We start from the raw sequence: 12,806 nt of genomic DNA, 5'->3' as shown, positions 1-12,806 counted from the left end.
GCCTCAGCCTCCCAAAGTGTTGGGATTACGGGGGTGAGCCACTGTGCCCAACTGTTTGCAGTATTTTTAAAAGTGCACTAAGTGGGGACTCACATTAAGTTCTAAAGATATGATGTCAAGTAAAACCCTTAAGTCACACTCAGTGGCCCATGATCAGCAAGGCATGAGGGGCTGAAAACTGCTCACTCTGGCTTAGATACTCATCAGTATGTCCTGCCTGACAATTCTTACCTTTTCTTTTTCCCTGAGTGCACACAGTTTAAGTTGCATAAGTTACTTGTGTATGTGATGTGACTCTGCTGTAAATAGTGTACAGACTTTGGTACTTCAACTAATATTAGTACCAAATGACAGGGTACCCACTTCCCAACTGATCACAACACGAGTGGTCAGAATAGGCTGAGATCTTGCACACTTGGGTGACAGGCATTGTGCAAGCATCTTTTAGAGTTTTTTTGTTTTTGTTTTTTTTTGAGACGGAGTCTCGCTCTGTTGCCTAGGCTGGAGTGCAGTGGCACAATCTCGGCTCACTGCAACCTCTGCCTTCCGGATTCACGCCATTCTCCTGCCTCAGCCTCCTGAGTAGCTGGGACTACAGGCACCCGCCACTATACCTGGCTAAGTTTTTTTGTATTTTTTTTTAGTAGAGATGGGGTTTCACCATGTTAGCCAGGATGATCTCAATCTCCTGACCTCGTGATCCGCCTGCCTCAGCCTCCCAGAGTACTGGGATTACAGACGTGAGCCACTGTGCCTAAACTTTTTTTTTTTTTTTTGAGATGGAGTCTCACTCTTGTCACCCAGGCTGGAGTGCAGTGGCACTATCTCGGCTCACTGCAACCTCTGCCTCCCGAGTTCAACCTATTCTCCTGCCTCAGCCTCCCAAGTAGCTAGGATTACAGATGCTTATCACCACACCTGGCTAATTTTTGTATTTTAGTACAGACAGGGTTTCACCATGTTGGCCTGGCTGGTCTCGAACTCCTAACCTCGGGTGATCCGCTCACCTCAGCCTCCCAAAGTGCTGGGATTACAGGCATGAGCCACCATGCCCGGCCTTAGGTCTTATTTATTCCTCATAGAGACTTGAATTCCCACGTCTGAGGCTCTGAGAGGACCCACGAGCGTGAGCTGACTTTTGTACGTAGTAGGACTTAGACCAAAATCCAAGCCCTTCCCACACCAGCAAGGTCAGGTTTAGGAAGGGAGCCTGGTTTCAGATTTCCCGACACTAGATCAGGAACTCTGGAACTGTAACCCAGAGGGCTGCCCAGAGCCCTGCCTCAGTTCTACTGGGGTGGCTGCTGGGACGATGACTTCACAGTGGGAAAAAGGAGAGGCTGCTGTTCATCTCAGCCAGAGAGGTTGAATGCCTTCTGCTGCACAGCTGCTGCCTGTGTGTGCGCATGCTGCCTTCCCTCTAGCGTGTCTCCTCCTGGATATGGGAAATGCTGTCAGAATGCTTCCTCCTGCCACATCCCATGTAGCCCCCCACCTCCCTTCCAGGAGTTCTGGTTTCTGTCATCCCAGCCTCTTCCTTTCCTGTTCAGAGGTGTCCTGTCTGTTCCCAGAACCTTTTCTTCTGTTTGAGAAAACACAGCCCCTCTTTTCACATCTGGTCTCAGACTTACCTCTGATTTCAGGTCTGCTAATCTGTCACATGTGTGACACTGACCGGGTACCCACAATGAAAGATGATGTGTCTCCTGCTCCACCCCCAATACTCCCACTCCTGATACCCCTGGGCTGTCTCGATCAAAGCTTCATGGGGAAAGAAGGAATTGGCCAAGGGTCCTGCAGTATCCAGGCCTAGCCCTGGCTGGATTTTTTTCCAGGAAAGAGATGGGAAGATGAGGCCTATGGCGGGTGGAAAGTGGCTGTTTATGGAGCAGTGGCCTGAACTTTGGAAAGAGGAGCGCTGGGTCTGCTGCTGACTCACTGTGTTCCCTGCAGGGACAGAAACACCTACTTCAGATGGCTGTCTTGAGGCTCAAATGATAGAACATTAGTGAGGAGTTTTATGCTGAGTTTTAAGGGCCGTGTCAGACACCAGGTGGTGAGAGGGAGCTGTTTTGAGAGCAGGGAATTTAGGATACTTAGGAAATTAGAAAATTAGAGAAGTCATAGAATCTTGGAACTAAGGGAGAACCTTAAGAGTCCTATAGAGCAGAACCCAGCATTTGTATGTGGAGAAACGGAGGCCCACAGAAGTTGTGACTTATCCGGGTCACTCTGCAGGTCTGGGCGTCCCGCCTGAGTCAATTTCAGGGTTCTTTCCCACACGCCAAGCCCCATGCCCACCTCTGTGTAACTGGCTGTGGTGGGAGGGGCCTCCTAGGCTAGAGGTGCTGGGATCCCTTTTGAGTCCAGAAGTAATGAGCTTAGAGGGCCTGGAAGTAGCGCGGACTAAAACCCAGGAAAGATCATGGGGACTGTTGATGCCAGTGAGAACTCCAGGAAGCCGAGGTCGGGACAGCTCTGCTTTGGGAGTCTAAGGTTCCAGGAAACCCCAGGAATCCAGATTCTCATCCCTGAGACCTACTCAGGAGTAATCCAGGGGACCGAGCTAGGAAACCTGCTTGAGATGGTACAGGCAGCCAGGGGTGCGCAGTGATTCGGGCAGGCTTCGATCAGTTCCACGTTGATTGCTTCTCCAAACTGGCTCCAAGACAGGCAGGTGGCTCAAGTTGGTCTGGACTCAATCCCGGGACTTTAGGACTTTTGCTAGAAATCTGGTGTGCAAGAGCGACTCCAGAATTCACTCTGTGGGCTGCTTGGACTTAGACCCCCGCCCAGGACTAGAGGCTGCTTCTCCCTGGTGGGAGGAGTTACAACCTTCCGAGGGTTCTAAAGACCCCCAGGTGCTGGGTGCTGGGCTTTTCCTGACAACTTCCATAAGTTATTGGTACCTAAATTCACACTGCCTAGCATCGTAATAGTCTGATCAACCCTGCTAAGTGTTCTCATACTTGCCTTATTACCAGGGAGAGAAACAGAGAGGTGGGTGCCTCCCTAGAGTATTCACCCACACTATGTTCTGAATGCCCCTCCTCTGCCTGTCTTTCGTGGGGTCCTGAGCCTGCTTTTCCTACTAACTGCTGACTTGTATTTATTCCCCTAAAGCCTGTTCCGTAACCCAGTGTGGTTCTTAGACTTGAGCAAGCCTCAGAACCACCTGGTGGGCTTATCCCCAGTCCTGATTCTGTAGGTCTGGGGTGAGGCCTTATAATGTACATTTTAACAACTTCCCCAGTGTTGCCCAATGCTACTGGTGCACACCAAGTATAGAATTTGCCTCTGTGCCTGTTGCACAGTAGGTGGAGGTGGCAACTGTAAAAGAGACCCAGCTATCCTAAAAATGGAGAAAAGGTACTTTCTTCAGTGGGGCTGCCAGGATTGGAAGGAATGTGAGCCTGTAGCTGCTCCTTTGCCCCCACGAAGGCCAGCTTGCCTTAGGATGAAGCCAACACAGGCTGGGTGAGGCAGCTCACACCTGTAATCCCAGCACTTTGGGAGGCCAAGGTGGGCAGATCACCCAAGGTCAGGAGTTTGAGACCAGCCTGACCAACATAATGAAACCTTGTCTCTACTAAAAAAAAAAAAAAAAAAATTAGCCAGGCATGGTGGTGCATGCCTGTAATCCCAGCTACTCGGAAGGCTGAGACAGGAAAATCACTTGAACTGGGAGGTGGCAGTTGCAGTGAGCTGAGATCACACACTGCACTCTAGTCTGGGGGACAGAACAAGGCCTCATCTCAAAAAAATGGATGAAGCCAACACAATTGAGAGAGACTGACACATTCCAGAGAATATTGGAGTAGCTGAATCTAGACATGTTTTACACTAACTGGATCTAACCCCTCCCTTTTTAGTGAAATGAGCCCCCCAGAAAGTTACCTTCTTTCCCTAAACCCATCTCAATAGGTTGCTGTCTGACAATTCTGAGTCTTGCTGTAGTGGAGAAGACTTTGAAGACATCATGTTGTAGAAAAACAACAGAGAAAAGAAAATAGAGGGCCTGGTGCGGTGGCTCACGCCTGTAATCCCAGGACTTTGGGAGGCCGAGGCAGGCGAATCACCTGAGGTCAGGAGTTTGAGACCAGCCTGGCCAACATGGTGAAACCCCATCTCTACTAAAAATACAAAATTAGCCTGGCGTGGTGGCGCATGCCTGTAATCCCAGCTACTTGGGAGGCTGAGGTAGGAGAATCACTTGAACCTGTGAGGCGGAGGTTGCAGTGAGCCAAGATCAAGCCACTGCACTCCAGTCTGGGTGACAGCGAGACTCCGTCTCAAAAAAAAAAAAAAAGAAAAGAAAATAGAAAACTTGGGCCAAGTCCCCTCCCAGTTGCACCATGAAGGGACTGGATTCGCCCCTAAGACTCTGCCTTGTCCAAGGTCATACAGCAAGCGAGGGGCAGTGCTGGAACAGGAATTTGGACCATCTGACTCTACAAAGTCTCATTTTCTCATCCAGGCTGGAGTACAGTGCCACGTTCATGGCTCACCGCAGCCTTGAACTCTCGGGCTCAAGCGATCTCCCGCCTCAGCCTCCCAAATAGCTGAGACTACAGGCGCGTGCCACCACGCCTGGCTAATTTAAAAAATTTTTTGTAGAGGTAGGGGCTCACCATGTTTCCCAGGCTGGTCTCAAACTCCTGGACTCAAGCAATCCTCCTGCCTCGGCCTCCCAAAGTGCTGGAATTACAGGAGTGAGCCACCGTACCCCAGCCCCTCTTGATTCTTTATCAGTGCCCTCTCCTGTACCTCCCAAGGCCTCTTGAGTAAGTACTGACCCAAGAAAGATGCAGCTGCATGTCTCCAGACGCTCCACTAGTGAGACTACTCCCTGGGGTGGTGTTGACAAGGTCTCATTAGAGAGCTGGGGAGTCACATGGGGAGTCTGTTGGGTACACCTCTTGGGCTAAGTCTCCTGCAAGGTATTGGCTCTACGCAGGCAGAGTCCCCTCTGCCTGGCTTTCAATGGCCTGGTGCTTAAGGGCCTAGGCTCTGGAATGACATGGGCTGGATCTGAATCGCCATGCTGAGGTGCGAGGTCTATCTAGACACATTTCTTAACCTCTTTGAACCCCAGTTCTCTTATTTACAGTGATACTTAGGTCAAGATGTTAATATGGTAGTCTTGGTGTCATGCCTGGCATGAAGTAGCTGCTCCATAAATAATCACTGTTAGTATGGCATGATGATAACTGCAGACCACACAGGCCTCGAGCAGTGAGCAGCAGCCCAATATTTACTATTGCTCTGGTAGCCTATACAGCCAAAGAGTCCACAAATTCCAAAGAGAAGCTCTGGAAAGTGTGAAAAGCCTCTGGACTCCAACGAAGCTATTTGCTGGGCTCCCTGGGCAACAAGAAGGCATAATAATTGTCAGCATCATCATTCTTACCATTAGAAGGTGCCATCTCCCAGACTCTACAACTCATACATCCAGCTGGGAGAGCTACTGTTTCTCTGCAGGCAATCGATTAATAGAAACCTCATTTCTGTAGTGAACCAGAAAGCATTTGGCAATTTTAAAGGATTACTGATTAAACAAAAGTCATTCCTTTTCCTCCTTCCTGAATCCAATCCTCCCTCCCAACACACACACCCTCTACTCTTGGTACATGGAAGAAGAAAGAGTAACACATCTACTCTAGACTCATCTTAAATTGACTACAGATGGTTTGGCTAATTCAGTTCAAAGTACATTCTTTTCTTGCCTATTCTGTTCACTTCACAAATGGGAAGTGGCCCTTGGAGTTAAATTTCTTTCTAAAGTTCCTATTGTATGACTGGGGGTAATTTCTCAACAATGGGTGGTGATGCTAAGATCTGTGGTTGCTCAAAAAGATGGAGGGGCTGGGCTGTGGTGGCTCATGCCTGCTATCCCAGCATTTTGGGAAGCCGAGGCGGGTGGATCATTTGATCACTGTTCTGGGATTACAGGCTATGAGCCACCACACCCAGCCTGAACAAGTCACTTTTGATGCTACCATTTCCACGTTTACAAAGTGAGAAGTAAATCAGTCAGAGTATTTTAGGTGCAAGCAACAGAAACAATTCTAGCTAGCCTGAGAGAAAAAAAAGGTAGAGGGTTAGTCTCCTGGAGAGATTTGGGGACCTCAAAGGAAAGATTATACAACGTGCCTCCAAAAAAGAAAGGGTCACCACAAGGGCAAATGCATGATTAGGGGTTGGGACTTTCATCCCCATCCCCCAACCTCTGGGGAGGACAGAGGGGCTGAAGGTCAAGTTGATCACCAATGGCCAGTGGTTTAATCAATCATGCCTACGTAATGAAGCCTCCATTAAAAACCCAAGAGGACAGGCTTCAGAGAGCTTCCTGATAGCCAGACGCGCTGGGGTTCCTAGAAGGTGGCAGGCCCAGGGAGGACACAGAAGCTCTGCACCCCTTCCCATACCTCACCCTATGCATCTCTTCATCTGCAGCCTTTGTAATAGCCTTTATAATAAACCGGTGTGTTTCCCTGAATTCTTTTTGGTTTTTTATTTTTTGAGACACAGCCTGGAATGCAGTGGTATGATCATGACTCACTACAGCCTTGACCTCCCAGGTTCAAGTGATCCTCCTGCCTCAGCCTCTTGAGTAGCTGGGACTAGAGGCTTGTGCCACCATGCCTGACTAATTTTATTTTTTATAGAGATGGGGTCTCACTGTTGACCAAGCTAGTCTTGAACTCCTGGGCTTAAGCGATCTTCCCACCTTGGCTTCCCAAAGTACTGGGATTATAGGTGTGAGCCACTGCACCTGGCCTTGCTGCCCTGCATTCTGTGAGCCCCTCCAGCAAATTAGTTGAGCCCAAAGAGGGTTATGGAAACCCCAACTTAAAGCCAGTTGTCAGAAGTTCTAGAGGCTCAGACTTTTGACTGGTGTCTGAAATGAGGGCAGTCTTGGGGACTGAGCCCTCAGACTGTGGGATCTGATGCCATCTCCAAGTAGATAGTGTTGGAATTGAATTGGAGGACACCCAGCTGGTGTCCACTGCAGAACTGATTCTTTGCTTGCTGGTGGGGGTAAATCCCCTCATATTTTGGGGTCACACAAGTCTGTTGGGTGTTGATGACTGTTGTGGTGGTGTGAAAGCAGAGGAAAACATGGTTTGAGAATTTTTTCCTGAACAATGGGACTGTCAGTCAAGGTGGACCACCCTTTCTTGGCCCCACATCAGGTGAATCAGCCTCTCCTGGGAATTATTTTGAATGGTCTAGTGCAAGGACTGAAGAGGTTGGAGCTGACATCCCTGTTGCCGTGCTTGCAAGACATTGTCCACTTGGCTCCTCTAGCACCCCCAGGGGCTTTTTTTTTTTTTTTTTTTGGAGGCATGTTGTGTAATCTTTCTTTTGAGGTCCCCAAATCTCTCCAGAAGACTAACCCTCTACCTTTTTTTTCTCTCAGGCTAGCTAGAGTTGTTTCTGTTGCTTGCACCTAAAATACTCTGACTGATTTACTTCTCACTTTGTAAACGTGGAAATGGTAGCATCAAAAGTGACTTGTTCAGGCTGGGTGTGGTGGCTCGTGGCTCATATCCTGTAATCCCAGAACTTTGGGAAGCTGAGGTGGGCAGATCATTTGAGGTCAGGATTTTGAGACCAGCCTGGCCAACATAGTGAAACCCTGTCTCTACTAAAAATACAAAAATTAGCCGGTGTGGTGGCACATGCCTGTAATCCCAGCTACTCAGGAGGCTGAGGCAGGAGAATCACTTGAACCTGGGAGGCAGAGGCTGTGGTGAACCCAGATTGTGCCACTACACTACAGCCTGGGTGACAGAGCAAGACTCTGTCTCAAAAAAAAAAAAAAAGACTTGTTCAAGGCCACACTATGAGAACTTTGGGCACAAGTTTAAGGCTACGTCCTTCAGGAAGAAATGATCCTCAATCAATGGCCACAAAGGTAGGGTAAATCTTCCTAGGTTAAGTTCACCCCGTGTGTGTGAGACAGAAATAGAATGAATAATGGTGTTGGAGATGGCGGTCCCAGATGCTCCTAACAGTCAAACCGTAACTCTGAGTCACAAATGTGAGTTTCAATTCTGGTCATTAGACCAGCAGAGTTTTGAGAGGCCCAGGACCATGCTCGTAGCACTTTAGGCTTGAGGAGGAATTCTGAAAAGGAGAAGGAGGTGGGGCATGGTGGCTCATACCTGTAATCCCAGCACTTTGGGAGGCTGAGATGGGTGGATCACTTGAGGCCAAGAGTTCAAGAATGGCAAAACCCTGTCTCTACTAAAAATATAAAAATTAGCCGGTTGTGGTGGTGCACGCCTGTAATCCCAGGTACTCACACACGAGTATCTCTTGAATTCTGAAGTCCCAGCTTGAGTCCTGAAGTCCCAGCTACTTGGGAGGCTGAAGTTGGAGGATAGCTTGAGCCTGGGAAGTGGAGGCTCCAGTGAGACAAGATTGCATCACTGCACTCCCACCTGAGTGACAGAGCGAGACTCTGTCTCAAAACAAACAAACAAAGCAAAAACCGGCTGGGCACAGTGGCTCATGTCTGTAATTCCAGCACTCTGGGAGGTTGAGGCAGGAGGATTGCTTGAGGCCAGGAGTTTGAGACCAGCTTGGGCAACATAGCAAGACCCCATCTCTAAAGAAAAACCAAAACTGATAGTCTGAGGGAATGGACCACATATGCTAATAATGGTTCTAACCTCTAACAGGGGACAATAGCCATGGGCCACCGGACCATAAGGAGAGGATCCATATTGGACTTCTTCACCACTATGTCCATAGCACTTGGCACACAGTAGGTGCCCAATACACATTTGCTGAATGAATGAATGGGTTGGTCTTCTATGTGGTTTTCTGGACCCAGCAGCCAAATGGCTTTGTTACTAAGGGACTGAGTCTTTAGCTTTGCATCCTGGCCTCACCCTTGGGGACCAAATGGTGCCTGCTTGCTTAGTGAACAATGTCTGGAAAACAGGAGGAGTGACTGCAATATCTTCCCAATATGACATTTACTCAGCAGCAGCTGTGGTGCAAGGAACAAAAGGTTCTTGCCCTGTAGGACTGCAGCCTAAATGATAGAAAACAAAACAAGCGTCTGGCAGCTTTCCTGTGTGTGGGGGTGTTGTGTGTTTGTTTCTTGTGTTAAGGAACAGAGAGGGAACAGGACACTCACTATCTTGGATTTATAACAAGAATGGGAATGATTATTTCCTTTTTTTCTCTCTCTCTCTTAAACACACGGTTTCACTCTGTTGCCAAGTCTGGAGTGCAGTGGTGTGATCATAGCTCACTGCAGTCTCCAACTCCAGGGCTCATGTGATTCTCCTGTCTTAGCTGCCTGAGTAGGTGGGACTACTGGCGCATGCCACCACACCCAGTTAATTTTTAAAATTTTTTGTACATACGAGCGGCGTGGCAGGGAGTCTATGTTGCCCAGGCTGGTCTTGAACTTCTGGCCTCAAGTGATCCTCCAGCCTCGGCTTTCTTTCTTTCTTTTTAGACAGAGTTCCGCTCTTGTTGCCCAGGCTGGAGTGCAATGGCGTGATCTTGGCTCACTGCAGCCTCTGCTTCCCGGGTTCAAGCGATTCTCCTGCCTCAGCCTCTCGAGTAGCTGAGCTTTAAGGCATGCGCCACTACACTCGGCTAATTTTGTATTTTTAGTAGAGACGGGTTTCCCCATGTTGGTCAGGATGGTCTCGATCTCCAGACCTCAGGTGATCCGTCCGCCTCGGCCTCCCAAAGTGCTGGGATTACAGGCGTGGCCTTTCTTTCTTTCTTTTTCCTTCCTTCCTTCCTTCCTTCCTTCCTTCCTTCCTTCCTTCCTTCCTTCCTTCCTTCCTTCCTTCCTTCCTTCCTTCCCTCCCTTCCCTTCCTCCCTTCCTCCCTTCCTTTCCTTCCTTTCCTTCCTTTCCTTCCTTTCCTTCCTTTCCTTCCTTTCCTTCCTTTCCTTCCTTTCCTTCCTTCCTTTCGTTCGTTCTTTCGTTCGTTCTTTCTTTCTTTCTTTCTTTCCGTTTCTTCCCCTGGGGAGAGGGGAGCACCTAGGAGGAAATGTGTTAAGACCTAAAGGCGGTTCCTTTCTGCCTGGCTGGTCTGAATTCCCTGGTTTTGGAGGCAGCCTCGGGTGTTCCTCGGTTTAATGGCAGGGGCGGTAACCTCGTTCCCAACCCCCAGGGCGGGAGCAGCGTTGACTGGGAGTGCAGCTGTGGGTCTGGGACGCCCGGTGTCCTGAGCCCCTGGAGAGCAGCGCGTGCGCAGTCCGCTTGACTCCGTGGCGAAGGCATCGAGAACTTTCGGGACCTTTACAGAAACAGCCGCACACCTTCGAGCAGCCTATATATATATTGTATTTCGAGTTTAGCCCAAGCCAGGTCTCCCTGAACTCCCACCTCCTGCAACCTCCGCCCGCCCCCAGTCCTGGGAAGCCGCCCTGTTAGAGATCACCCGCCCGAAAAGCGCCCCGCGTCCCCAAAGCCCTGCCCGCCCGCGGCCGGGAGAGGGCGCGCTCAGCAGTTGAGGCTGAGCACGCGGCAGGAGCAGGCACTGCGGAAGAAGCGGCACTGGCAGGAGGCGCACGGGTCGCAACAGGCGGGTGCAGGCGGCTTGCAGCTGTCGCGGGTGGCCACGCAGGGCGCAGAGAGGGGGGTCCGGGGCCGCGCCACTTTCTTCATCGAAGCCTCCTTCTGCGTGGGAAACGCCGGGGCTTTATGAGCCGGCCACGCCAGCCCCTCGCGTCCTCACCTGTGCCTGGGAGCTCCTCGGGCTAGGGAGGTCCCGGACCAGAGGTTTCCCCGCCCGATTGCCCACCGCCCACCGCCCGCTCCCCCAGTCTGATTCCTTCACCTCCATCCCCATCCAGACTGACCTGGCTCTTGGCTGGCCCTGGCCCTCTTCTCCCTACTTTTTGTTTTGTTTTGTTTTTTAGACAGAGTTTCACTCTGTCACCCAGGCTGGACTGCAGTGGCGCGATCTCGGCTCACTGTTCCTGGGTTCAGGCGATTCTGCCACTTCAGCCTCCCAAGTAGCTGGGACCACATGTGTGCGCCACCACGCTTGGCTAATTTTATTTTTATTTTCATTTTCTATTTTTTATAGACAGGTCTCACTTATTGTCCAGGTTGGTCTCAAACTCCTGGGCTCAAGGGATCTGCCTGCCTCGGCCTCCCAAAGTGCTGGGATTACATTACAGGCGTGAGCCACCGTGCCCGGTCTAAGTGGTCTCTCTTTTAACTTAAAAGGAAACAAGAACTTTCTTTTGGCCTTTGAGATTTGGCCCTTGCCTGCCTCTCCAACCCATGTTAACTTTGCTGCCCCACTGTGCATCGAGTGCAGCAGGTGAGTTCCTGCTGCGGGAACCCAGCAGGAGCTGTCTTGGACACTGCTGTCAGAGCTTGCTGCTTCCTTTCCTGGGAAGGAAATAGCCGTTGGGTTTTGTACCTTCGATACAGGTAGCCAGTGGTCATATGTGGCTACTGAGTACGTGAAATGTGTTTAGTGCGACCTAGAAACTGAATTTTCAAATTTAATTTTAATTAATTGAAATGTAAAATGTAAAACTGAAGCAATATAAAAATATTTTTCCCCTTAAACACAACTTTTTAGTTAGAGCTACATTTCATGCTTGTCAAAACTGAGCATTGGGATGAGATGTGCTGTACTGTAAACTATGCATCAGATTTCAAAGATTTAGTACAATGAAAAGAATAAATTATTTCAATAGCGTTTTAAATTAATCACATATTGAAATGTTGACATTTTGAGTATACTGGGTGAAATAAAATATTACAATTAATTGCAGCTGTTTTTTTTTTTTTTCTTTTTAAAAATGTGGTTATCAACTCTGTGTAGTGGCTCATGCCTGTAATCCCAGCACTTTGGGAGACCGAAGCGAATGGATCACCTGAGGTCGGGAGTTCGGGACCAGCCTGACCGACATGGAGAAACCCGTCTCTACTAAAAATACAAAAATTAGCCTGGCGTGGTGGCACATGCCTGTAATCCCAGCTACTCGGGAGACTGAGGCAGGAGAATTGCTGGAACCCGGGAGGCGGAGGCTGCAGTGAGCCGAGATTGTGCCATTGCACTCCAGCCTGGGCAACAAGAGCAAAACTCCGTCTCAAAAAAAAAAAAAAAAAAAAGTGGCTATAAGCAAATTTAAAATTATTATGTAGCTCACATCACAGTTCTTTGCTTTTTTTTTTTCTTTTTTTTGAGAGGGAGTCTTGCTCTGTCGCCCAGGCTGGAGTATAGTGGCGCCATCTCGGCTCACTGCAAGTTCCGCCTCCCGGGTTCACGCCATTCTCCTGCCTCAGCCTCCTGAGTAGCCTTTGTTTTTTTGAGAGCCAGTTTCATTCTTGTCACCCAGGCTGGAGTACAATGGTGCGATCTTGGCTCACCACAACCTCCGCCTCCTGGGTTCAAGTGATTCTCCTGCCTCAGCCTCCTGAGTAGCTGGGAGTACAGGTATACGCCACTACGCCCGGCTAATTTTTGTATTTTTAGTAGAGACGGGGCTTCACCATGTTGGCCAGGGTGGTCTCGAACTCCTGACCTCAGGTGATCTGCCCGCCTCGGCCTCCCAAAGTGCTGGTATTATAGCCGTGAGCCACTGCGCCCGGCCTCACATTGTATTTCTATTGGACGCTGCTGCTCTAGGTTACTGAATTTTTCAGTCTATTTAAATACTGCTTCCTCAAAGAGGCCTTCCCAGACCACTCTTCCCTTCACTCTCATTACCATGCTGTAATTTCTTCGCACTCTTTATCATCTGAATTTATTTACCTATTTATTGATTTACTTGCTGTTCACCTGTTTTGTCCACAAGAATG

General features: G+C 49.4%; 1 protein-coding gene across 4 annotated transcripts in view; it reads right to left on the bottom strand.

Annotated features, from left to right (window-relative positions):
* Positions 1-10,305: 10,305 nt before the first annotated feature.
* Positions 10,306-12,806, bottom strand: part of ASIP (agouti signaling protein) — an 81,640-nt gene continuing 79,139 nt past the window's right edge. For 3 of the 4 annotated variants that reach the window (XM_009216291.3, XM_009216297.4, XM_009216298.4), the window contains exon 4: positions 10,306-10,661. In XM_009216291.3, the coding sequence (XP_009214555.1) occupies positions 10,485-10,661 (177 nt within the window). In that variant the 3' untranslated portion in view covers positions 10,306-10,484. The remainder of the gene's footprint in view (positions 10,662-12,806) is intronic. The other variant, NM_001164331.1, reaches the window with a different exon arrangement.

Source organism: Papio anubis, chromosome 16 (assembly GCF_008728515.1).
Source record: "Papio anubis isolate 15944 chromosome 16, Panubis1.0, whole genome shotgun sequence".
In the NCBI taxonomy this organism is placed as follows: Eukaryota; Metazoa; Chordata; class Mammalia; order Primates; family Cercopithecidae; genus Papio; species Papio anubis.
This window is presented reverse-complemented; position numbering and strand designations above follow the sequence as displayed.